Below are 27,955 nucleotides of genomic sequence, written 5' to 3'. Positions count from 1 at the left end.
GCTAATTTTAGTCTCATCTGACCAGAGTACCTTCTTCCATATATTTGGGGAGTCTCCCACATGCCTTTTGGCAAACACCAAACATGTTTGCTTATTTTTTTCTTTAAGCAGTGGCTTTTTTCTGGCCACTCTTCCGTAAAGCCAAGCTCTGTGGAGTGTACGGCTTAAAGTGGTCCTATGGACAGTTACTCCAATCTCCGCTGTGGAGCTTTGCAGATCCTTCAGGGTTATCTTTGGTCTCTTTGTTGCCTCTCATATTAATGCCCTCCTTGCCTGGTCCATGAGTTTTGGTGGGCGGCCCTCTATTGGCAGGTTTGTTGTGGTGCCATATTCTTTTCATTTTTTAAATAATGGATTTAATGGTGCTGCGTGGGATGTTCAAAGTTTCAGATATTTTTTATAACCCAACCCTGATCTGTACTTCTCCACAACTTTGTCCTTGACCTGTTTGGAGAGCTCCTTGGTGTTCAAGGTGCCGCATTCTTGCAGACGCTGGGGCCTTTCAGAACAATTATTAGGAAATGGAAGACATACAAGACCACTGATAATCTCCCTCGATCTGGGGCTCCACGCAAGATCTCACCCCATGGGGTCAAAATGATCACAAGAACGGTGAGCAAAAATCCCAGAACCACACGGAGGGACCTAGTGAATGACCTGCAGAGAGCTGGGACCAAAGTAACAAAGCCTACGATCAGTAACACACTACACCGCCAGGGACTCAAATCCTGCAGTGCCAGACGTGTCCCCCTGTTTAAGCCAGTACATGTCCAGGCCCGTCTGAAGTTTGGTAGAGAGCATTTGGATGATCCAGAAGAAGATTGGGAGAATGTCATATGGTCAGATGAAACCAAAATATAACTTTTTGGTAAAAACTCAACTCGTCGTGTTTGGAGGACAAAGAATGCTGAGTTGCATCCAAAGAACACCATACCTACTGTGAAGCATGGGGTTGGAAACATCATGCTTTGGGGCTGTTTTTCTGCAAAGATACCAGGTCGACTGATCCGTGTAAAGGAAAGAATGAATGGGGCTATGTATCGTGAGATTTTGAGTGAAAACCTCCTTCCATCAGCAAGGGCATTGAAGATGAAACGTGGCTGGGTCTTTCAGCATGACAATGATCCCAAACACACCGCACCGGCAACGAAGGAGTGGCTTCGTAAGAAGCATTTCAAGGTCCTGGAGTGGCCTAGCCAGTCTCCAGATCTCAACCCCATAGAAAATCTTTGTAGGGAGTTGAAAGTCTGTGTTGCCCAGCAACAGCCCCAAAACATCATTGCTCTAGAGGAGATCTGCATGGAGGAATGGGCCAAAATACCAGCAACAGTGTGTGAAAACCTTGTGAAGACTTACAGAAAACGTTTGACCTCTGTCATTGCCAACAAAGGGTAGATAACAAAGTATTGAGATAAACTTTTGATTTGACCAAATTCTTATTTTCCACCATAATTTGCACAAAAAAAAATCTCATTTTGTCTGTCATAGTTGAAGTGTACCTATGATGAAAATTACAGGCCTCTCTCATCTTTTTAAGTGGGAGAATTTGCACAATTGGTGGCTGACTAAATGCTTTTTTGCCCCACTGTATATACTGAGATCATGTGACAGATCATGTGACACTTAGATTGCACACATGTGGACTTTATTCAACTAATTATGTGACTTCTGAAGGTAATTGGTTTCACCAGGTCTTATTTAGGCGATTCATAGCAAAGGGGGTGAATACATATGCATGCAACTTTTTTCAGGTTTTTAATTTTTTATTACACTTCACCAATTTGGACTATTTTGTGTATGTCCATTGCATGAAAACCAAATCAAATCAATTTAAACTACAGGTTGTAATGCAGCAAAATAGGAAAAATGCCAACGGGGGTGAATACTTTTGCAAGGCACTGTATGTAGCCCAGCAAGAGAGTCTTGGTTCTGCATTTGAATGCAAGGTGTTTGTAATACCAGTATATATATATGTCCCGGATCATCTAGAGAGGATCATGTTTAGCATTTCTCAGTTTGTTTTGGATTTATATTCCAAGATGAGTTGTCTTTGGCTTTGAATTTTCTTGAAATAATGTCTTTGGGCACAGTTTTCGAGGGAAATATAGGCTCTACATTTTTTGGAAGAAGATGACAAGGTCCATATCTGGCTCATTAAGAAAGCTTTAGGCTAACATTATAAAGCAACATTATAGCCTACAACATCAAACTCCCACACTAGAAAATGGACCATATCTCCCAAATGTAAAATTATTACACGGTTTAAGACATGAAAGACCATGATGACACACTGATTTGTAAAATCGTTTCAAACATGTCTCCTTTATGAAACTTCCAGCACCAGAGGATCAGAAGAATTCATTACAGATCTGTGGGTGGCAATGCAAAGGTAAGAAGAAACACATGCATTCCTTCCAACAACATTTTGCTCAAGTGACTTTGCCAAACTGAAAACCTATACAAATAGACACACACTTAGACCAGAGTTCGATCCATTTCAGTCCAGTCTATTCAAGAGGTAAACATTTGAATCTCACTTCCTGAATTGAAATGGCATTGACCCCAACCCTCCCTCAGTCGAGACTGCAGTATCTCCCTCACCATGAGGTGTCGATCCTCCATTCCCACTGCCCATCGTCATTCCCTGCCCAGTAGGACCCAGAGAGAGGTCCTTCCCTCAGCAATCTCCTCGAATGAGGGAATGAGGGACCTCCATAATCTCCTGCCCCCCAGGACCACAACCCTTCAGCCCCTGCAATCAGACCACAGCCCCTCAGACCCTGCCATGTCTCTGCTTCCATAGCCATTCCCTCAGGCTTGCATTGCAGCCCTTCATACAGTGTATGATGGTTATTGTATTCCTACAGTGTATGTGTATTGTGCTGGCAGGCATTGGTTTTCTTTATGCACACTGTGAATAACACTAAACTTGATATGGGGGGTGTACATTATGCATTGTGTTGCCATTGATACAGTGTGGGCATTGGCAAGGGATTTGTGTGCGACATGCATTAGGTTGAAAGTATAGATATGACATAAGCTATGTATTAGCACTGAGAGACCTTATGCTCAACAAATGTGTGTTATTGGATACTATAGCAGAAAACAAACACAATATCAAGCACAAATGAAAAATATGGATTGTGAGGGACTACAAATAGTGGCCAGCAATAAACACCACCACTTTGGTTGGCATCGGTCTTCTTCCTAACTTAATTTGTTTCTCAGACACCGGTCCCTTGGCTGCTGACCTTTCAAAAAGATGCATCTAAAACAGCCAATATGGCAAAAACAATTTATGTTTGAGAAGTAATTTATTCATGAAGTGCAGCTGGAAAAAGGAGTGTGTATTGATAGAACTAGAGAAATGCCAGAGCTTTTAAAAATATATGTCCCTTTAATTTGCCCAAGTACAAGACATAGAACAAGCGGCTTCCCCTTGTAGATCAATATTGACATACTAAATACCACCTAAAAACCAAAGCATGTTAAAGGGATTATGCTTATTGCATATTTATAAGAAAAATATAACCCATTACCACAGAATATATAAAATTGCTACATGCACTGTGTAGAGTGCTGTGCATCCCCAATTGCTCTGTGCATTCAGTAGGATAGCTTACAGTACAGTGAATTCACGACAAGTGTTTGAATGGGCAGCAAGGTACAGGTGAAACTCATTAACCAGGTTGTTTTGCTGATGATTAAAGCACTTGAATAGTAAGTGCAACTGATTTTCTACTCAGTATGGGATTTATGCCTTTTCAAGAGAGCAACGTACAGTAATTAAACTCAATACCTTTTTGGTTTGTAAAGCCATGGTGAATATATTAAAGCATACAGTACACATCCAACAGTTCCTCTCTTTCATCCTCCTAACAGAGCCGACAAGCAACCCTTTGATAGAAACAAGGAGACATCCCCATGTAATTATATTTGATCATGTTTGCATATGTCACTCCCACAGTCTCCGTCACGCTCTGTGATTTGGCTGCTCTCTGATCGTTTTGGAAACCTTTCCTAGTTCCTTACCCCCCCACCCTCCTCCCCTCCCCTCTGCTATGTGTGGGAGGTAGGAGCTAGGAGGGGGAACCGGGGGCGTCTGTCTGCTTGCTGTAAGCACACAGCTTTCACTCACTTAGAAAACTGAGAAAATGTCCCCTTCACACCCTCTCCAGCTCACCCCAGCTCTGGCGTTATGTCAACAGTGAGAAAATGCCCCCAATGCTTAAGCATGTTTTTGAAGTGTGATGTGCGATCCTATCCAGAGGTGAAGGACTGACAAGTCTGAGATGTGTAAACTTGTGTCCTACAGTAACTTATGACCCTGACCCTGTTACTGAAGTCTTATGTGTCTTAAATTCACAATCCTTGATTTGTTCTTCAGTCAGCTGCATCCCCACTACTTGTTTTTGTTATAAAGCTATGGGACGGGGCTGAATAAATTAATTTAATGTATGGAAATCTCCATAGTATGTGTGTGACAAGGAAAACCAACGAGGACAATACAAAAGTATGCAACAAAAGAAACAATTTATTTGGAATATGCATTAACAGTACAAAGAAAGAGACCATCAAACCTACACCTTGTTAGCTATTTATTTCTCCACAGAAAACAGGTTTTAAATCGGAGTAGTTTTGCAGTTTCCAATGTTATACTTTTTTTCTTTCTTTTTTTTTTTACATATGCAGAGAGATCTTAAAATGTCAAACCTGTCAAGAAAAGGATCCATGATTTCACTCTGAAATCTTTATAAAAAATAAGTAACATTCAAAAACACTGCAGTACGGTATTTTATTAAAGAACAAAAGACATGCCACAAAGAAAACATTTGATGTTTTACAAATTGTTCAGTTTCTTCTTTCTTTTTTAGTTATTTTTTCTCTCCCTTTTATATCCCAAAACTAAAAGCATCATTACATGAAGCTTTCAATAATAATGATGATACTGGAAAGGCAATGTGAAAAGTAGAGTAACTTTTACTTATTTTACGGGCAACGCATCACAAAAGCTACTGTTCTGCTTGCCACATGGCTAAAATCTGTATCGAAAGACCACTCAAACATACTCCACTCATAGTGTACCTATGTGTTGTCCGTCAAGCGGACTATCAGATGTGGGAGCAAATTAAGCCATTTGTAGTTATCAAAAAAAGAACAAGATTTTGCTTCACTCATCATAGTACATGTCCACGTCTCCAACAAGTACATCAAATATAAAATGTAGTTTGTGAAGGAAGAGCTACGTTCTGTGATATGCAGTCTATGGTGGATTCAGCTGTGGTACTGTAGTTATCTATACAGATGTTGGTTATGATTTGAAATACTATATAATGTGTATATCTATTACCATGGATTTAGTTGGGCTAAAAACACTGTCACGAGATTGTGTTCACACAAACCTTTCACATCACCTTTCATTAACAAGACAGTACCCATTTCTAGATGCACGCTTTTGCGTCAATGCTTTAGAAAGTACAAAGTGAACCAGTGAGCGGATTATATCCGTAATGTGAAAGGAACTGTGTCCTACTGTCTGTCTGTCTGTCTGTCTGTCTGTCTGTCTGTCTGTCTGTCTGTCTGTCTGTCTGTCTGTCTGTCTGTCTGTCTGTCTGTCTGTCTGTCTGTCTGTCTGTCTGTCTGTCTGTCTGTCTGTCTGTCTGTCTCTGTCAAACATTTACTGTAGCTGTTTTGTTTTGAACATGGATACTGTCCAATTCCCCCAAAAAACGAAAAACAAGAATAAAGGTGCACATCTACATACATAGAGCATTCTTGGGCTAATTCACATTATGCTAGCAAGAAAAGAAAATAGAACGTACTGTAACTCCTGTAACCAAGCGAAAGAAAAGTAAAACAGTAGCCAAATGTATTTATTCACAACGTGAGAACATATATCCCATATGTCTGTGTGCCATCAGGGTTACTCTTTTCCATTTAATTTCTATAAACAAACACTACTGTGTTCGGACTGCATTTTGGTGTTCTGAGTACAGAAAGAGTAGCTGAACATTCCTATGAGATGCACGTGGAGTACTTCAGTTAATACACAATTTTACAAATCAAACAAAGTCAAGTTGGTCAAGCTGATCCCAATGTATAAAGCTGAAGCTTTTGTAGTTATTTTTTGGTATCTACGTAATAGTATGGTGGATATGTTAAAATGCCCAAGAAGGCAATATGTATTTGTGTGTAAATAAATGCTGTAGCTAAAATCAAATACAACAAAATTAATAAATCTAATTTCAATTTTTGTATTTTTTTACTTGCGTAATTTAGACTGGCGCCATATGCTAGGAGGATAATGAAACATAAGAGTGAATAGAGACCAACTATGATAACCAAAATGTAAAAACAGGATGAAATGAGTGATGACGTTGAATGGAGAAATTCAAACCGGGTGACAATAATAAATGGACAGAAATATACTACTGAGAAATAGGAAATAAAAGAGCTAACTAGCACCAAAAACACCAAACAAAGACGGTAATTTTGAGAGATATTTCATCATGTGTAGTCGTGTCTTCAATTACTACAACATTATACCACAAAATCAGAATTAAAATCTACATTAAAAATGCCTTTTTTTGTTGCACTTAAACAAGTGATTTTGGTTACCAGCAGTATTTGGCTATTACGATAACACTGATGTACATTGATGGTGATAATGGTAGTGTATGTGTGTGTACAGTATGTATACACACCATATGTTCCGTATATGTAGACTGTATAGAATAGAGTACAACTATCATTAATGTGTGTTCTCTGTACTGTTTTCTTCTCTCTGACAAATATAAGTGTTACCCAGGGTAATCACTGTAAGTCACTGTGCTTAAAGACATATTGGCTTATTATAATTGATGCTAATGTACTCATTGATTAAGTGTTCTGGGTAGATTTTAAACTCTGCAGGTCAATGGTCTCTGGATGCAGTGCACACTACAAACAATATTTCAAGAGCAGTGAATTTATTAGAATTCCAGTAGCTAGAATCACCACGATCCATTCCCTTCTGACCTTCCAAACAGTCTCTTCCATTTATTCTGGAGCATACTGTTACTCTCATAATGTTTGCTTGTGCATTGTTCATCACTCATGCTATGCTGCATTCAGTATGAGCAGAAAACATAGGCCACCATTCTTGCAGTAAAAATGTTTAATGTCTTATTGGCCAATGTAGAAGCTCTGAAACGGAATGCTTAGAATAAGGAGGAAAGGTTGAATCTCCTTTTCAAAGCACCCTGTTGATACTCTACTAACATGAAATGTAATTAAATACAGTAATGAACCATTTTTCATATGAAATGTCAGAGGGATGTTTTATTTACAAGCACAATTCATATTATACAAATTCATCTCCTGTGTTGAACTTTGGCACTGGACAATTTTAATAGAATTTATTTCATGTTGTGAATTAAGTAATTATATAGGGTGAAACTTGTCACAAAGGCAAAACTGTCCTTAAAAACAAGCCTTGAGACAGGACAAGAGGAGATTGAGAGCTACTGTCAATACCAGTAATTACAACGACAAAAAAACAAAGCTTATTTAGAAGATGTCCCTTTGTTGTTGTTGTTTTGTTGTTATTTTCAATAGAGGTAGTGTGAAAAGCATTTACATCTACAAGATACGGGCCATACTGTATACACGTGTTGTAACTGTTTTCCTACTGTGTTATAAGTCAGATGATCACACAATGAGGCAACATGGATATATGGTGAAGAAAACTGTACAAACAGACAGTGAGGGGGCTGTAGATAGGTGGAAGAAAAGAGCCCTACTCAGGCTACTGACTGACTGACTGTGTCATGGTTGGTTGTAAAGAACTGTCTGGTGGTGGTGATGGTGTTTCATTCTGTAGTCCCCACCCTTAGAGAGAGGTCTCCTGCCCTGTGACGAGTCTAGTTTGTCACCTCCAGTCCTGATGGAGGAGGGGGGGGGGCAGGCTGGGGAGCTGGCTAGATGATCGAGGGTGGAGGTTGGGGCTGTCTGGACGTTGGTGGAGGAGAAGGGTGGAGGGATCAGTTGGACGTGTCCGAGTGAACACTTCCGGGTCCTTCTGTGGGGGATGTCACTGATGAGGGGGTGGTAGCATCCTGCCAGCCTCCGTTTGCCTGAGAGAGAGACAGGAGAGACAGAATGGAGGGAGGAATTATGAGCCCAGGCATAGGACACTAATTATACCCTGTCTTTGCTTCTTTTTTTCTCTTCTCTTTCAGAGTACATATTCATTATACAGTTCAATTCGTTTATAATATCATCCTGTCTGCAGTACTGAATTCCATATCTGTGAAGTCCTGGGGACACGTGTAGTAGGTACGGTATGAGCTTTACTAATGCTAGAACAACCCCAAAACAACAAAACCAACATTCCACTAAAGCCTCAAGCCAAATCTGTATTGGACGAAGATCTGAATCACTCAATTTACAGTAACCTAGACCTCATATTTCAGAACAGAATTGTCACAAAAATTGTACTTGTTTAAAGCAACTGAAAATTCGGTAAATCACATATATGTACCTCTCAGATCACATGCAATGTGCTCAAATTTATATAATGAAGACAAATTTTGTCTTCACTTCAAAAACAATACTGCATTCTTGTATCACTGGGGTTGAGATAAATGCAACACACATAATAATAACAGTGACAATGTCTGACAAGGACCTTAAAACAAAAGTCCCAAAACAGTCATAAGAGGAATCAATGGTCGCCAATTGTGACGTTGAATGAAAACACAATGAGGGACGCGTAAGCCATTTCCAATCCCGGAGACAGGCCTGCTAAAGAGCATTGAGATATTAATAGCAAATTTCATGCGATCAGAAAAACTGGAAATGGTCCTTGACAGCCTTTCATTTCAAAGCCTGTTATTTTAGCCAGAAGAAAGTCTGTAATCAAAAATGGAGGAAAAAGAAATGTCTTCAAATGTCTGACTTTGGTGACACTCTCTCTGTCTATTTCCAAACTGTAATTACTGCTCTTGTCTACCACAAAACCCATTATGTAACTGCTCAGTCATTATCAACACAGAGAGAGGGGAGTCTTTTCCTCGTTTCACAGATAGGACATACTGCCGACCTCTCTCTCTCTCTCTCTCTCTCTCTCTCTCTCCCTCTCTCGCTCTCTCTCTCTCTCTCCCATCTGTAAAGCTAGACGAGCATAAAGGTTGATACACTGTTTCTAAGGTGACAGCTTTCCTGAGCTTTGCTTTGTGAATAGGTTTGATGCTGAGGTAAATGTGTAATTTTCAACTTCATATTCATCTCCAGCACCACCCCAACATCAACATATGTGAAAATGGCGCGTTTCTATGTTTTGCATTAAAAAAGATAGCAGAAGATAAGTGTTTCCAATGACACCATTGGTGTGCATCGTGTGATTTTAGCCAATTATGAGTAGGCATTGCCTACTAATTGCCTACCAATTGGTTGATGATATCATTGGAAACACTTATCCTCCTCTCTCTTTTACTACAAACATAGAAACGCGTCATTTTCACATACTCTATGTTGACGTTGGGGTGGTGCTGGAGATGATGAACATGAAGTAAGCTAATTGTGAACTTTCCATTTGACACAAATACTATTGCAGTAAAATGCAGCAGAGAGGCAAGGAAATAAGCTAGTCAACCCCACTCCAGAATTCTAAAATGTATAAATGATTTCCGTAAGATATGATTACAGTTATTATATCTCCCCAAATCCTACATTAAGAATGGAGAACCATATTGGTATGCGATATTCTGTTTGAAAAAAAAAGAAAGGATAACAACGTAGGCCTAGTCTGCTGTTACATTTGTCTCTCAAAAATCAGATAACACGATATCCTTCTCGTATTACGCAGTAAGAAGGTTCTTTAAAAGCTATTAAAGTGTGTGGGGAAAAAAAATTATATTGTGGCATTTTAGGACGTGGTACGGGGTCCAAGGATAACGACTATCCATAAGGTCAGGGTGTTGTCTGAGAACAGGGCTTGAACACGTCAGTAGTACTCTCGCAGGGTTATCACAGCCTGTTCTGTGGGAGGGAGATGAGCGTAGAGTGGAGAGCAAGCCAGGAAAGGAGGGGGGATTTGAATACACACTGCATACCCCACTTTTGTTTTACAGGAGGCATTTCATCTCATTATCATATGGCCATTGAGGCACGACGGGAGAGGAAGCCAGAAGCCTAGCCGCGTGGCTATGTGTGCCTGTGACCGTCCTCTCTCTCTCTCGTCGTAGCTCTCACCGACCCACACTGCCGCGGCTCGCTGTCAGGGCCATTAGTGTGGCGGGAGCATGATCTGAGCAATGCGCTTGGATTGCTGTCCCAAGTCCACACTCCGCTCTCCTTGTGTCTGTCTTATTGATTTTCCCTTTTACGACACGGCTTGTCGCTGTGAATTTCCCTGCTGTTTGCAGCCGCCAGCTAACCTCCCCCTCCCTCCCCTCCTCTCCTCTGCCCTCACCCAAAACACACACACACTTCCCCCAAATCCAACCCCCCCCATCCTCTAAAAAAGAAGAAAAAAATATAACATGGTGGAAATACGCCCCCATGTTATGCCCCTCAGTGCTCTGTCGAGGGGCTAGCAGTTTGGCTAGTTTTATTTTTAGTGTGACTCTACTCTGGGGTTGTTCTGATAGGGTTTTAACGGGGCCTCTGGATCCGCAGTGATGATTAGGATCAGGTGGTCGGTGAGGGCGTTAGGGGGCGACCGATCCACGCGTCAAAGGATGTGTCACCTGTTTGTGCCATTCCTGCACGGCCGCGATTGGCTGCAGGTGCTAAGGGAGAGCTGATTGGACGTGACAGGCTCAGGCGGCCGCTCCGTGTGTGTGTGTGGCCGGCCCCACGCCGTTCTGGCGTTCTGCCCGTGGCGTGACCGATACAGAAGCAATCAACTAGGTGACTGTGGTGGAGCTGAGACAAGTCCTACTAAGTGGCATTCTGAGCCCTATGGCTTTGAAATAATTGGTAGGGGGAAAAGAAAGCGGGAAAAAACGTGTGTTTTTTTTTCTCCTTACATTGATGCCCTGCGGACTGTACATCTGGCTGGCTGTGAGGCCCTCACTGTATCCGCCTGTCTGACTGATAACATGGCGAAGGGTATCCACCTGAAACACAACAGCGGAACACAGACAAAGCAAGGTCAGAGCACAGAAGATAAACAAGACTAACACTGTAAGACAAAGACAAGAAGGAGCGTGATACACAGTACAGGCAGAGAAAACACACAGGAAATACATCCAGCCATGGACAATATGAAGAAAGATAACCAAAACATGTCATTAAGTGTTTAGAAGACTGTCGAAAGGATGAAATTAGTGAGAGCTGCAGAGAGCACTGAATTATTTTCATCCTTACACTCGCTGTAATGTTTTAGTATGGTGGAAGACGATACCTTGAAAACCCTATGGTGTGGCGCTATTAGGAGCCCATAGTTATGTAGACACTGGGGGAGTACTGAGATGCCTGTAGTGCGTTTAGGATAGATTACAAGGCCTTTTCTTAGGGAGGTGGATCTGTTCCTATAGTAGTATCTTCTGCACTGCTTAGTTATAGGGCCCTACCTGTGACTGCACGTTGGCTCCCACCTGAGCCCCTTGGTACGAGTCCCCATTGAGAGACTGCACGCTCATGAACAAGTCGCCGGAGTTTGACATGTTAAAAGATCCAGCAGAACCTGGAAGAGGAGAGAGGGAGCACTGGAATCACAGAGCAGCGAGAAAGAGGAGCAAGCAGAGCAGGATTCAGCCACTTGGCCCCGTCCAGGGTTAGACCCGGAGAAGCACCATGCAAAGTGTCAGCAGGCAAACAAATGCAGTTAGCGCTGGACACAGGGGTGGGCAATTCCAGTCCTCAAGGGCCTGCTTGGTGTCCCAGTTTTGCCCCTAGCCCCAGCTAACACACCTGACTCCAATAATCACCCAATCATGAGCTTCAGTTTAGAATGGAATTTGATTAAATCAGCTGTGTTTGCTAGGGATGGAGGAAAAGTGTGACACCAATCTGGGCCCTCGAGGACTGGAGATGCCCACCCCTGCGAGAGAAAAAGTTAGAAGTAGTGCTAGTGTTAGGGCTAGGGCCAGAGCGAGCAGACAGGTTAGAGAGTGGCAGCATAAAGCTGAGGGAACGGTGAGTCGAGTACAGTCGTCAGATGTGTTGTTGTTGTGACTATTTGTCAACATGAAAGTAGAATAGCAGTATGTCTCTACAGTCAAAGTATCATGACTGATATGTTATGTGTTTCTGTAAAACTGTAATTCATGGATCAACAAGATCAATGAATTCAGTAAATTCAATTGGTACCACAAAATGTAACTGTTCTATCTTGAGATAAAGTACAATAAAAGGTGTGTTAATTGAAAAGAAGACAACAGCGAAGAAAGTATTGGGAGACTTGACATGGGGTCCTGGTATCCTACTCTTGGACAAAGTCATTTTCCCTTTTGTTCTTTTGACTTGAGCATAGAAAAATGCCCTTGACTGATATAGAGTGCATTCAGAGCCTTCCAAATAACCCATTGGTATTATTCTTTAGTCTCACCTGCAGAATTTGGAGTGGAGGGCGAGTTAGCCTGGCTCCCGTGTGAGGATACGTTGGTCGCGTTCACAGCAGTTTTGGCAGCGTACATGTTGGCTTCTTCCTGGAACTTTCCAATGTTTTTCTTGTATCTGATTCTTTTATTTCCGAACCAGTTGGAAACCTGTACAAACAACGTGCAACTTGTAAATGCTTACCCAATATTAATGTTACACAAATGCATTTCCCACTTTACTGAGAAAATGTGTGAAATCAGAATCCGAATGAGCTCTGCATGCATGGCCCTCCACTGTCTGGCATATCCTATTCCGACACTGAAGAAAGACTTTGCCTGAGTCCCAAATGGCATCCTATACCCTTTATAGTGCACTACTTTTAACCAGAGCCCAATGGGCCCTGGTCAAAGGTAGTGCAGTATATAGGGAATATGGTGCTGTTTGGAACAGAGCCCTTTGAGGTAGTAGTGAGTACTACCACTCGCTACGTAGACCAGTACTGTGAATCCACATTAGTGGCAGAAGGGAATGATTGCCAGTAACAGTCTCATTATGTCAGTATGACTGCAGCTATCATCAGAGCTCACGCTAGCACCAATCAGTCAACATCCACGATCTAACACCCATTACAGCTAATGGACTCCCCGATGAAGCTACCAGGATAAGCCAGGTAGCGCTAATGATAAATAACATTTAAATAAAAAACTTAATCAATCCGGTTGCTGAGTTTGAACGAATGCAGAGAGAAGGTAGGTAAACATATTATTTTATCATAGACCCAGGAACACAGAGGTCGAGTCCCAAATGGAACTCTATTCTCTATGGGACATGGTCAAAAAGGGCTCTGGTCAAAAATAGTGGACTACATAAGGAAAAGGGTGCCATTTGGGGCACAGACAGATGCTCAACTAATCATTCAGACCCTGAAGCACGTTGTTATCATCAAACAACGCCCAGATGCATCCTCAAAATAATTTTGCATAAACTTAATGAAACCGTTTGAGGAGATGATGGACGAGAAACACATAACATGACAGCTGTTTACCTTGGTATTGTTGGTGCATTCTTAACTACATTATCAATCATCATATTACACTATCAATTTAGTCCCTGTGATGTAGCCTATGAATTAAGAAAATAATGTAATGCTCATAACTTAAAAGCTCGGCGCAGTCAAAAAACAGATTTTCCAGTTTTGTATGTATATTTCCACACAATGAGGTTGGAATAATACTGTGAAATTGTGAAAATGATTATAATGGCCTTCCACATTATCCACTACTGCCTCTAGTCCTGTTCTACGTGTACTGTGGCCTTCCAGAAGACAGGTGGCACTGTACTGTACCTGTGAAACTGTGATGGAGCACTTCTTGGCCAGCTCCTCCTTGGCCTCTTCACTAGGGTAGGGGTTAGACAGGTGCGAGTAGAAGTACTCATTCAGGATCTCTGTCGCCTGTTTGTTGAAGTTCCGTCTTTTCCGTCTACAAGGAGAATGATAGAAATTGGTTAGTTAGGACCGGAATAAACACCATGTAAAATAGGAAATGAGAGGAAATGTGTCAAAGCCACTTGTGGTAATACAGGCAAAACTGGGGCACCTCATACAGTAACAACACAACTACCACCCCATTTCAATACAGCTGCCCAAACTGGTACGAAATATGTTTTCTTTGCGGAGGTTCACTAATAGAAATGAACAACGCCTGCAAATCCTGACAAACAACAGAACACTGGCCTTCCTTATTAAAGGCTAGAAAACGTGCCGTAAGCACGCGCTGATGCTAGTTCAGTTCACTGACCCCTCCATCTCTTCCTCTTTCTCCATCTCCACCCTCTATCAGGTTATGTCTGCATGTGCCACATCTCATGAGAGGGCTTTAGATAAGCTAGGTCGGGAACCCTGTAAAATGCTTGCCTCCATGCATCGCTTCGATTGACTGGTGAAAGAGATTTGTGCTGAAATCTTCGTCCCGCACTCCAAAAGCCTGCTTGAGAATATGTAAATGTGCACAGCATGGTGCTAGGGCAGGCTGCAGATTCATCAGTAAAGCTGAGACTGGTAGGGAGGCAGTGCCCCCCTCTCTCTCTCTCTCTCTCTCTCTCTCTCACTCACTCTCTAACTGAAAGCCCTTCCCTTCTTCCCCTGTCTCCCTCCCTGCACCACAGCCACAATCATTTGCAGAAGAATAGGTGGGGGGAGCTTTGTAAGAAGAGCCCAAGCCTAATTTAAATGTTATGCTTCCGACTCCGACTCAGAGTGAGATTTATCCTCGGAGAAATGTATGCAAATCCAAAACATGCATCAAAAGGAACAAGGGATTATATTAAAAAAGGGAAATATTTAGCGTTATGGAGCCTGGAGAGAGGAGATAATTGTCAGCGGCCAAGAAGCAAGGCTGTATGTGCTGGTTCAAATGGCACCAATAGATGTGCCGTAGGTAGGCTCAAAACTTTGGTTGATTTCGGAAGATCAGTTGTGATGATGTTGTATAGAGTGGTGGTAAACTGTAGAATAACACGCTGTCAACGTGACTGTAAAAGCACCTGATGTGAATAATGCAGTTACAGGTATGGAAATACTGTAGCTGGCTGTGCGAGTCAACAAAAACATTGCAGTGGCACAGTCACTTTGCACACGGTCATTTGCGCAGCTGTAGGCACACACACACACAGACACACACCTGGCGTCGAGGAAGCGGGAGCGCAGGATCATGACGGCCTCGCAGGTGCTCTGTTTGAGCTGCATCTGGATGGAGCTGAACTTGCGGTGGATGATCCCCACCATGCGCTCGATCTCCTTGGGAGAGATGGGCCGCGTGCGACTCTGCTCCCTCAGCAGGTTCATCACATGGGTGGTGAACTCGTTACAAGCCTGCAGAGGGGGGAAACAGACAGAGAGAGAGAGAGAGGTGATCAGATAGATAGAGCAATCTGGTTTGTTACATTTACATTTGAGTCATTTAGCAGACACTCTTGTCCCGAGTGACATCAGTTTCTTCTATCTAGACTGTCAAAAGAAATGTTGTTGGTGAGAGTTTTCATAGCAGCCTCACCATGATGATGGTGATATACTATATGGCCATTGACGGGCTGGGTGGTGTCCTCTAGCATTGGATTAATGCAGTGTTTGTATACAGTGCAAAAATATACTGTATGGTATATTCTACATCAGTCAAGGTCATGCACAAAGACAGAAAGGAAAAATGTGATGCAAATTAAGAGGTGTTTAATGTATGTAGTTCATAGGAATGCTTCCATGTTGTGAAGTCAAGGGGGAATATAAGTGGTGATATTTTTCATATTAAACAGAAGTGGCAATGGCAACTGTAAGTGTCGTTTTTCAGAAAGGAGACATGGAGAAATGACAGCTGCTAGTCCCTGCTGACGAGCAGCAAACCTTCTCTTCTTACCGCAGTCGAGTCGCAGCTGAGCGGGTTGAGAGATTAACATGCCATGATGATACACTCACCCTCCTGTGTGGCACTAGGCGTGAACCTGACATGATATTACAGCCTCTGTCTCTCTCCCTCTGTCTCACTCCCTGTCTTTTTCTCTTTTTCTAGAACTCTTTCTTGTTCTCCCTCTCCCTTTCTTTCTCTGTCGTGTCTTAATTCTTCTCTTTCTCCTTCTAATTCTCCCCCTCACTTTCTCTCTCTCTCTCTCTCTCTCTCCATCGCTCTACAATATGTCTGTCATATTCACACTCATCTCAAAGGGCCCTTATTGACATGAAAGCAATAGTTATCAAAGCAGAAGGATGTGAATGAAGACAGACAGTAACAAGACAAAGTACAACAATACAAAAATGTCTGTACAACGAATGTAAATGACAGTGAATTGGTGGTGATGATTTGAGAGGTAAGGTGCAGAGTAGTCATGCGTTTGGTGTCATACAGTGATGCATGGGGATGCCAGTGAAGCCATCTGGCACAGCCCCAGATAGACTATAGACATAATGTCATCATAACAACACACACACACACACACACACACACACACACACACACACACACACACACACACACACACACACACACACACAACACACACACACACACACACACACACACACACACACACACACACACACACACACACACACACACACAGAAATTTATATCCTGGATAATGTGTATGTGGGCCTTGTCTGAAACAAAATACATGCAAACATGGTATAGTGCAATGTACTGATTATGATGCTACTGGAAGCATCTAAAGCAAGCAGACATAGCATCGATTACAAATAAACGTATAGAAATAAATAAATATATAGAAAAATAATAAAGAAAAAAAAAACCCTGTTAAACCACAAATAAATTGTGGTGATAAGTGAGTTATAGTATTTCTTTTCTCCGTAAGCAACACTACGGCTTTAAAAGACTGGGTTGCCATCCAGTTCCTAATCCTGATCCTGACAGTGTAGGTCTGTTCCCTATCACTGAGATTGTAAGGGAGGGAAGCGTGGTATAAAATGCTGGGTTTAGAAAGCTCTGGGTTGTAAATAAAATGACTGGAGCCAAGGTTCACATTGGATTCGCAAATAGATTTAGTTACTAACCCAGCTTTATAAAAACTAGTCAGATGTGGAAAAATGTATTTGATTCAACACCTCCCGAAGGGTGTCTATTTGGTAAACAACCTAACCAAATAAAATAATGTTATTAACTAATGATATTATGACTATAAAATACATTATCTCTCTATATAGTGTATGGTTGGGCAGTGGTCTGCAGTGGAGGAGTACCTTGTTTCCGTTGCCATGACTCCCTGTGTAACTGTCCCCCCTCCATCCGCACTGGGATACCATCTTAAATACAGTATATTACAGATATATTACATATTATATATAATTATATAGCACATTGTCAGCATGTAATGGTGGCATAGTCGCAGGACTGTTTTCCACACTACTTCCGACTGCTACAGTCCTGCCTATTGTATGTGGCTCCGGGGTGAAGTTTCCCCTAGGTACAGATCTAGGATCAGCATCCCCTTCTCCAATCCTAAACTTAACCATTAGCGGGGACAATGCAAAACCGATCCAAGATCAGCGTCTAGAGGCAACTTTACCCTACTCCACTGTGTGTGTGTTTCAGGATGGCAACCCTGTCTACAGACTAGACTAACATCACAACACTGAATCCTGTTTACAGACTAGACTAACATCACAACACTAAACCCTGTCTCTAGACTAGATTAACATCACAACACTGACTTTGCTTTTTTTTATATAAATGTAAGCAGTGTCTGGGACTATACGGAAAATACATTTGCATTTCATCAAACAGGGCATGCATTCATTCCAGCCAGTCAGGGCCTTAACATTTGACTGTGTGTATATTGGTTAGGAAGTAGACAACGTTATGCAGTAAAATCCACTCTGATTTATTGGCATGGTAGATAATGACATGGAGGAGAAGAGAAGGAAACTGCACATTACATAGGGATGCAATGGAGATGAGAGAAAATCTGTCACATCTTTAGATGGATGCCATAAATGTAGAAAGTCTCCTTAAATTGGGATGTAAATATAAAAAGATGTATGGCTCAGTTGGTAGAGCATGATGCTTGCATGCCAGGATTGTGGGTTTGATTCCCGGGACCACCCATATGTGAAATGTATGCATACAGTCGCTTTGGATAAAAACATCTGCTAAATGGGATATACAGTGAGCTCCAAAACTATTGGGACAGTGACACTTCATTTTAGTTTTTGGCTCTGTATTCCAGCACTTTGCACTTTAACCTCTTAGCCCATTGTATAATTTCAAAACCAGACTGTCAGCTTTAATTTGAGGGTATTTTCATCCATATCGGGTGAACCGTACATAAGCCCCCCCCCCCCATTTTAGAGGACCAAAAGTATTGGGACAAATGCACTTATATGTGTATTAAAGTAGTCAAACTATTTGGTCCCATATTCCTAGCGCACCATGATTACATCAAGCTTGTGACTCTACACATTTGTTGGATGCTTTTGTTGTTTGTCTTGTTTGTTTCAGATTATTTTGAGCCCAATAGAAATGAAATGGTAAATAATGTATTGTGTCATTTTGGAGTCCCTTTTATTGTAAATAAGAATATAACATGTTTCTAAACACTTCTACATGAACGTGGATGCTACCATGATTACAGATCAATTCTGAATAAATCGTGAATAATGATGAGTGAGAAAGTTACAGGGGCACAAACATCATACCCCCCGAAAATGCTGACCTCCCCTGTTATTGTAATTCTCCTCCAAATTCTGCGAGGTTTAACATGTCTTGGTGGTATGATATTTGTGCGTCTGTAACTTTCTCACTCATCATTCTTCAGGTAGTCATAGGTTAACAAATAATCACTGTGATGGGAATGGTGATGGGTGGAGCTGGTGCGTTTGGGTTACAGGGTTAGAGTATGTGATTATGGTAAAAGACACCTAAGACAGTAGTTCTCTGAGGGGTGAGTGTATCCTGTCCATCCTTACCTGTTCGTATTTCTCCAGCTCTGTGTGGTAGATCTGTCTGATCTGAGAGAGCTTGGCTCTGTAGTCCGAGTGTTCCGCTGAGTTATCCGATCCTGCCCCGCCCCCTGAGGCTGCAGCTGCAGCCGCAGCCGCTGCAGAACCGCCCCCTTTCTCAGGTCCAGACACGCCCTCCGCCAGCAACATGTTGTCCAATCGCATGAGCTGGGCATCTGGAGGCTCCTCCTCCTGAGCGCCACGGATACTCAGCACTGCAAACGACAGGAAGGGTCAGAGGTCAGTCACACAGGTCACCAATCACAGCGTCGTGACACCATAGGTCACTCACACACAGCGCTGTGACAGCATAACAAGCTGTCGGCTGTAGGCAGCACTCCACGCCCTGCCTGACTCCACGCCTGACACACAGAACACACACACCATGCCTGACACATCCTCCTCCTTTGGTCTGGAGAGCAACGTCGTGGCAGAATTGTTTTCTTTTCACTCCGGTAACGCTTGGTGGTGCATCCATGTGGACTGTAAAAGCCAGCAGGCTCAGACTGAGACTACTCGAGTACAGTGTGTAGTGTAAATGGCAGTAGAAGTACATAGTGTAGTGTAGCTGGCAGTAGGACATCCCTGTCAGGACAGGGTTCATCCAGTTGATAAATCACCTTCCTCTTTATGGTTCATCTCCGTGCCAGAATAAAGGCTACGGCGCTAGACTCTGGCAAGACTACACTATAACAAAACTCAATTTATATAATTTCATTAACTTAAAATGCAACTTCAATAATAACTAGCAGAGCATTGGCCAGGACTGCTTGGTATTCAATACATATGTCATAAAGCAATTTGTGATATTGGAGGAATAAATAAACAAATACTATAAATGGGGTTTACGCTCTGATAATGAATGAGGCACCGTCTCTGAGGACTCAGTTATGGCATCCCAAATGGCACCCTATTCACTTTATAGTGCACTGCTTTCGTCTAGGGCCCACAGGGGTTTTGTCAAAAGTAGTGCACTATACAAGGATTAGGGTGCCATGTGGGGACATCACCTCGGTGACATCACTGGTGTCTTAGGTGCCTTATATCAGTATTGGGACACATTGAACTGTGGATAATGGTGGTTTTGTACTTCACTGATTACCAGTTCAGTGTGTAAATGTGACCTCCATGCATTCACACAGAAAAAACACTGATTGATGCTCTTACCGTGGTGCTTGTTTACTATTCATACAATGCCCTAACATTGCTGGTTCTTAAAGCGTAAGGATCTGGGCGACAACTGAAGTCTGTCATTGAGCGATAGTGCACATTGTGAGGCCAAGCACTGGACTTGGCAGTGCGTGTGGAGTGGCAGAGCGAAGGTATTCATGCTGTTCCCTTTCCTGCCTCTAGAGGTCTCCCTCGCTGTTCATTAGGGTAGACAAGGCCGACCTTCCACTTTCTGAAATAACACACACTCACAGATCTATCCATTCCAACTACAAACACCTTCTCCCACTGTCTATGAATTCACACTGATAGCAGGGAAGGCAAGCGCATCAAATGTAGCATACACCATGTCATTACTTTAAAGGCTACAGCCACTTATCCAGGCTGCATCACATCCTGCCGTGATTGGGAGTCCCATAGGGCGAAGCTCGGGTTTGGCCGGGGTAGGCCGTCATTGTAAATAATAATTTGTTCTTAACTGTCTTGCCTAGTTAATTAATTTCAAATGTAAAATATGCAGCATCTATATACGGTGCCTTCAGAAAGTGTTCAGACCCCTTGACTTTTTCCACATTTTGTTACGTTACAGCCTTATTCTAAAATTGATTAAATCGTTTTTTTCCCTCATCAATCTACACACAATACCCATTAATGACAAAAAAAAAAAAAAAGTTTTTAGAAATGATTGCTAATTTATAAAATAAAATCAACTCACATTTACATAAGGATTCAGACCCTTTACTCAGTACTTTGTTGAAGGACCTTTGGCAGCGATTACAGCATAGAGTTTTCTTGGGTATGACGCTACAAGCTTGGCACACCTGTATTTGGGGAGTTTCTTCCATTCTTCTCTGCAGTTTCTCTCAAGCTCTGTCAGGTTGGATGGGGAGCGTCACTGCACAGCTATTTTCAGGTCTCTCCAGAGATGTTTGATCGGGTTCAAGTCCGGGGTCTGGCTGGGCCACTCAATGACATTCAGAGACTTGTCCCAAAGCCACTCCTGCATGGTCTTGGCTGTGTGCTTAGGGTCGTTGTCCTGTTGGAAGGTGAACCTTCGACCCCAGTCTGAGCGCTCTCGTGCAGGTTTTCATCAAGGATCTCTGTACTTGGTTCCATTCATCTTTCCCTCGATCCTAACTAGTCCCCCAGTCCCTGCATCTGAAAAACATCCCCACAGCATGATGCTGCCACCAGCATGCTTCAATGTAGGGATGGTGCCAGGTTTCCTCCAGATGTGACGCTTCGCATTCAGGCCAAAGAGTTCAATCTTGGTTTCATCAGACCAGAGAATCTTGTGGTCTGAGAGTCTTCAGGTCCCTTTTGGCAAACTCCAAGTGAGCTGTCATGTGCCTTTTACTGAGGAGTGGCTTCCATCTGGCCACTCTACCATAGAGGCCTGATTAGTGGAGTGCTGCAGAGATGGTAGTCCTTCTAGAAGATTCTCCCATCTCCACAGAGGAACTCTATAGCTCTGTCAGTGACCATCAGGTTCTTGGTCACCTCCCTGACCAAGGCCCTTCTCCCCGATTGCTCAGTTTGGCAGGGTGGCCAGCTCTAGGAAGAGTCTTGGTGGTTCCAAACTTCTTCCATTGAAGAATTATGGAGGCCACTGTGTTCTTGGGGACCTTCAATGCTGCAGAAATGTTTTGGTGCCCTTCCCCAGATCTGTGCCTTGACACAATCCTATGTCTGAGATCTATGGACAATTCCTTCAACCTCATGGCTTGGTTTTTGCTCTGACATTCACTGTCAACTGCAGGACCTTCTATAGACAGGTGTGTGCCTTTCCAAATCATGTACAATAAATGTCATTTACCACAGATGGACTCCAATCAAGTTGTAGAAACATCTCAAGGATGATCAATGGAAATAGGATGCACCTGAGCTTAATTTCGAGTCTCATAGCAAAGGGTCTGAATACTTATGTAAATAAGGTATCTTAAATTATACATTTGCAAACATTTCTAAAAACCTGTTTTCGCTTTTTCCTTATGAAGTATTGTGTATTAGATGGCTGAGAATGATCTTTTTTATTTATTTTTATCCATTTTAAAATTAGGCTGTAATGTAACAACATGTGGAAAAAGTCAAGGAGTCTGAATACTTTCCGAAGGCACTGTATGACGTACTGACTTTAAGGCCAATGTTTGAGAATTGCTATTTAAAACATTAACCCTCCTCACATGTCTCATTGTCTCTGAACAAAATGGAACAGGCAGGGAATACTTCATTAATCCAGAAACAATGGGAGTAGTTTGTAGCATTAAACCCAGATTAAATCGCTGCCCCAGCCATAGGAAGGGATGGCTGGGGTGGGGTGGTTAGGGTGGGGGTGTCTGGGCTGGGTGGGGGTTTAGCGGGATGAGAAAGGGGCCGGCTGTACAGCCAGAGGGAGGCTACCCCCGCTGCTCTCCCCTGGGTCATTAGAGAATGTCCTTCATCACACTGAAAAGGTGGGGATAAGGTGGAGAGAGGGGAATCCCCCTGGGTGTGTGTGTCTGGAATGACACCCTATTCCCTATTTCGTGTACTCCTTGCCCTGGTCAAAAACAGTGCACTATATAGGGAATATGGTACCATTTTGGACGCTGCACTTGTCTTTTACAGCCACTACGACTCTACAAACTTGTTGGATGCATTTGCAGTTTGTTTTGGATGTGTTTCGGATTATGTCGTGTCCAATAGAAATTAATGGTAAATAATGTATTGTGATGTTTTGGAGTCACTTTTATTGTAAATGTGAATAGAATATGTTTCTAGAGACATAAAGTGCTTTCATTTCTAAACAGTACAACATATCACAGTGCTGTGAAAATGTATTTGTCCCCTGTCTAATTATCTTTACTTTTGCACATTTTTGATACTAAATGCTATCAGATCTTCAACCAAAACCTAGTATTAGATCAAGGGAACATGAGTGAACAAGTAACGCAACAGTCCTGCAACACCCAATGCCCCTGTGTGTGAAAAATGCATTGCCCCCCTTTCACTCAATAACTGATTGTGTCACCTTTAGTTGCAAAGACTCCAACGAAATGCTTCACTCACGTCGCCGTGGAGGAATTTTGGCCCACTATTCCATGCAGAGCTGCTTTAACTCAATGCCATTTGTGGGTTTTCAAGCATGAACTGCTCGTTTCAAGTTCGCAAAAACATCTACATTTGGATTAGGTCTGGACTTTGACGAGGCCATTCCAAAACTTTTCATGTCGACTTGATTGTGTGTTTTTTGATCATCGTCTTGCTGCATGACCCAGCTGTGCTTCAGCTCACAGACAGATGGCCTGACATTCTCCTGTAGAATTATCTGATACAGAGCAGAATTCATGGTTCCTTCTATTTAGGCAAGTCATCCAGGTCATGAGGCGGCAAAGCATCCCCAAACTATCACACCACCACCACCGTGTTTAACTGTTGGTATGAGGTTCTTAAATGTGAAATGCAGTGTTTGGTATTTGCCAGACATATTGGGACCCTTAATAGGACTTACTATATATTGTACCCTAGTCGTGGCTCATACTATATTATGTGTGTATTGTTATTTTATTGCTAGGTCTTACACTGTAATGTTGGAGCTAGAAACACAAGCACTTCGCTGCATCTGCGATTACATCTGCAAATCTGTGTGCCCGACCAATAAACTTTGATTTGAAAGTAGTATAACCCTGTGTTAAAATTTGTTGAAGAATATTGCTATCACCTTTAATTCCTCATAGGATAATACCACAGGAATACATTTCTAGATTAGTGGGAATTAAATATTTACTGGTACTGTATGCAAGTTAAACTACATTTTGGACTTTGAGTAAACCTGGATGACTAAACCAAGTCTATTGTTTACTGCAAGTTTACACGATCTTTCCTGTCCATTGGTTAAAGGGCAGGGATAAAGACTTCCAACTAAGTCGCACAGTTAACAGAATTCTGGGACTCAAAGAGCACACAAAAGCTAGGGAGGATGCTCTTCTCCTCTTCACAGCTGTTTGCAGCTGAAAACGGAGTCTCTCAGATTTCTTCCCAAAGTTATAAAATGTCTAGACTGTCAAATGAAAACGGAACATAAAGGGTATGTCCCAAATGGCTGTCTATTCCCTTTACAATGCGGTACTTTTGTAGTGCAAAAGTTGGGTACTAGATAGGGACTAGGGCGCCATTTGGGATGCTCCCAAAAACCCCTCCTGCATTCAGGCAATGATTTGATTCTCGTCTGCCAAAGTCTTGGAAAAGGAAAAAATAAAAGGAACAAAATAGCTGGAGTAAGTCTTTAACATTCACAAAGTGTTTATTTTACTTGGCCTGAAGTACCTCCCCCCATCAGTCTTATAAGAGAGCGACCGTTCTACTGCAGGTCAGAGATTATAAGATCTTCCTCGTAGAGAAAAACAGAGAAGGAAAATATTTTATCCACATATAACTAGTGAACTAAGAACAAAGTTCAGCAACAAAATGCGCCAGGAAAAAATGAAAGATTTATGTGATACTGTAGTTAGTAGAAAGTCGTTATTTGTGGAAGGCTATAGGCTAGGGACATGAATAATACTATCATTTAGTTAGCATAATCTGAACATTCCCAGCGTTTCCCTGCGTTTTCATACATGTGATGCAAAGACAGAATTATTTTCTGAGCAATACAATAGCTACAAGAAACTGTCACTGTTCAATCCCTTCATCCTCCCTGTATCCTGGTTTCACCCTGGAGTTATTTGGGCATTTGGTTTACACAGATGGGACCCCCAGAGGAGAATTATCAGGTCTTATGAGAGACAGACAGGACCCCCAGAGGAGAAATATCAGGTCGTATGAGACAGACGAGACCCCAAAGGAGCATTGTCAGGTCGTATGAGAGACAGAACCAAAGAAACTGCTGCAGTGTGTGTTTGCCTCCAAGGATATTGGAGTATATTATGTAGGTATGTATATAGTATAATATAATTGATATGTAAAATATATGGTTTGATATGTAAAAATTTGGTTTCTTCAGACAGGAACCCCATAGGAACAGTCGGCTGAACCAGGGATCTGGGACCTGTAGTGTGTCTGGCTGCCTCTGCCTGGTCTGGAGGCGATTCTGCCCTGATGGAGGCAAATTATGATTGATTTATTCCGCCCTGAACCTAATGCACATAATTAAAACCACGGAACGGATTATCTTAAACAAATACAATAAATAAAGAAAAGAAAGAAAGGGGGGAACAATGTGCCTCAGTAAAACGGTCTTTGCTGTGGGTCATAATTACACGAGTCATTGAGGGCCACTTTAGTGGCTAATGGCAGGCTAATTGATTCATCCTAATGTTTCCCAGCCTTGGGTTTGTGCTGTGCTGCTCCAGACCTGGGTTCAAACACTATTTGAAATTATTTCAAATACTTTAGCTGGGCTTGATTGAGCTTGCCTGTCGCAATGGACCAATAGAATAGACACAAAACTCTGCCCATCTGGCACTCCAGGCAGGCTAAAGCAAACACTTGAAGTATTTCACAGACTTCAAATAGCGTTTGAACCCAGGTCTGCTCTGCTCTGCTCTCCCTGTCCAATAGTGCTGCTGAACTTACTTAGCCACCCTCAGACAAACATTGAGGGTTCTCCCAGGGATAAACAATTATCCGTGTGGGATCTTAACTCCTTCCCCTCCTATCTCCCCCTTCTCCCATCTCCCTTCCTCCTCCTCCTGTCTCCCCTCCCTCCTCCTCCCGTCTCCTCCTCCTCCTCTCCCCTCACCAGAGAACATCACGTTTGCCATAAGTCTCTAATGGACTCCCTTTCCCTTTCATTGATGGCTTGGTGTGTGTGTGTGTGTGTGTGTGTGTGTGTGTGTGTGTGTGTGTGTGTGTGTGTGTGTGTGTGTGTGTGTGTGTGTGTGTGCGTAATGCCTTATTCTTCAACTCCCCAGGTGTCCCTGCCATGTTATTCCCACTAGGTATAGGCGCGAAGCCAAACTTTATTCCTGCACAATACTGTATATTATTGTGCCATAGCAGGCTGATACGTTTATTGATACCCCCCAGCATCTCTCTCGCTCTCTTTCTGGAGAGATAGAAAGGTGTCTTTGAAAACAGTGAGGGCATTGTTTAGGCCTAATCGACTCCCTCTTGGCAGGTAGTCTCTTTGCTTGCCTATATAGACAGTGAGCAGGCAGGCATCAGTGTGGATGGATGCATACTGTTCGCAGTGGAGGGTCAATGGATTGAGCAACAAAGGACAGACTGATGACAACCATTGGTCAGTTTCGTCGTCACTGCAAACACACAGTCCAGGCATCCAGGAAAAATGTCAACCACTGAAAATAAATTCAAACTAAACCAATGGGAGACCATGACATTAATTCAACTCTGGCCTTTTACAAATCAAATCTATATTAAATAAAATAAAAATCCTGGGGGCACATGGCTTTTGGATAGCTGAATTTCTGACTGTCTGGTCGTTAATAGGAGAATATTTATTTCCTTTCCAAGAAACCGCTCAGGAAACAGCCGTATTCTTTGAGGATAAACTGGGAATATTAGGCATGGTGATGATTTACACCTCTATTTGGAGATCTCTCTCTCTCTCTCTCTCTCTCTCTCTCTCTCTCTCTCCCTCTCTCAGGAAGTGTAACATTCTCTCCATCTCCCTGTATTTTCCATTTACCAATCACCCAGCTACAGGCTAGGCTCGTGGCTTTCTTTGAGGGGAACATCATTGGATGTTGAAATATGAATTGAACTGCAAGAACCGAGCGGTAGATCATTTCAGCTTAACCCTGAGTTTGGAGCGAGCCTCAATTGAACAAGGTCAAGGGACAAATCTCACTCCTCTCTCTGAGAGAGACTGAAGCATGTCAGAGAGGAGGAGAAGAGGAGAGGAGGGGATCGGCTGTGGGAGACACCATATGCAGACAGAGGCGGGTTATAACCAGCTAGTATAGGAAGGGAAATATTCACTTGACTCTATAGACCACGGTAGCAAATGACAAAATAAAGGAATATCCTCCACAGGAGCTGGAATACCAGTAGCAAGCTGGTTTGATTGAAAAACATAAACAAAGTGGGGGAATATCATAAACAATACAACACCATAAGAGGATCTGTCTCCCACCCTCCCAAAATATACCAGCTTTGTGTCTGTATGTCAGTGTTTGGACAGCAGTGACAATATTTGGTAGTATATCAAATCAAATTGTATTTGTCACATGCGCCGAATACAACAGGTGTAAACATTACCGTGAAATGTTTACTTACAAGCCCTTAACCAATATAATAACAATAACGAGGCTATATACAGGGTGTACCGGTACCCGAGTCAATGTGTGGGGGTGCAGTTTAGTCGAGGTAATACATTCACATTTAGATGTACATTTAGGTAGGGGTAAAGTGACTGTGCATAGATAATAACAGCAAGTAGCAGCAGAGTAAAAAAGATGGCTAGGAGGTAGGGGGGGGGGTCAATGTAAATTGTCTGGGTAGCCATTTGATTAACTGTTCAGCAGGCTTATGGCTTGTGGTAGAAGCTGTTAAGGCGCCTTTTTGACCTAGACTTGGTGATCTGGTACCGCTTGCCATGCAGTAGAAGAGAGAATAGTCTATAACTTGGGTGGCTGGAATCTTTGACAATTTTTAGGGCCTTTCTCTGACACCGCCTGGAATAAAGGAACTTCCGTATTGAGCTAGTCACGGGTTCTTCCTGCTTTAGTTTTTGCTTGTAAGCAGGAATGAGGAGGACAGAATTATGGTCAGATTTGCAAAATGAGGAAATGAGGGGCGAGGGAGAGCTTTGTA

At 42.5% G+C, this 27,955-nt stretch overlaps 1 protein-coding gene across 4 annotated transcripts in view; it reads right to left on the bottom strand.

Moving 5' to 3' along the window:
• Positions 1-4,516: 4,516 nt before the first annotated feature.
• The window catches only part of pbx1b (pre-B-cell leukemia homeobox 1b), an 85,477-nt gene continuing 62,038 nt past the window's right edge, over positions 4,517-27,955 (bottom strand). Inside the window, exons 3-10 of one of the 4 annotated variants that reach the window (XM_042320713.1) lie at positions 18,998-19,245; positions 17,273-17,335; positions 15,210-15,400; positions 13,874-14,009; positions 12,536-12,695; positions 11,559-11,671; positions 11,013-11,102; positions 4,517-8,114 (exon numbers count right to left, since the gene is read on the bottom strand). In XM_042320713.1, coding sequence (XP_042176647.1) covers positions 8,022-8,114; positions 11,013-11,102; positions 11,559-11,671; positions 12,536-12,695; positions 13,874-14,009; positions 15,210-15,400; positions 17,273-17,335; positions 18,998-19,245 — 1,094 coding nt within the window. In that variant the 3' untranslated portion in view covers positions 4,517-8,021. The remainder of the gene's footprint in view (positions 8,115-11,012; positions 11,103-11,558; positions 11,672-12,535; positions 12,696-13,873; positions 14,010-15,209; positions 15,401-17,272; positions 17,336-18,997; positions 19,246-27,955) is intronic. The other 3 variants (XM_042320717.1, XM_042320714.1, XM_042320721.1) reach the window with 3 other exon arrangements.

The sequence above is a fragment of the Oncorhynchus tshawytscha genome, linkage group LG01 (assembly GCF_018296145.1).
Source record: "Oncorhynchus tshawytscha isolate Ot180627B linkage group LG01, Otsh_v2.0, whole genome shotgun sequence".
In the NCBI taxonomy this organism is placed as follows: domain Eukaryota; kingdom Metazoa; phylum Chordata; class Actinopteri; order Salmoniformes; family Salmonidae; genus Oncorhynchus; species Oncorhynchus tshawytscha.
Note: the sequence above shows the minus strand (reverse complement) of the source record. Positions and strands in the feature narration are given on the sequence as shown.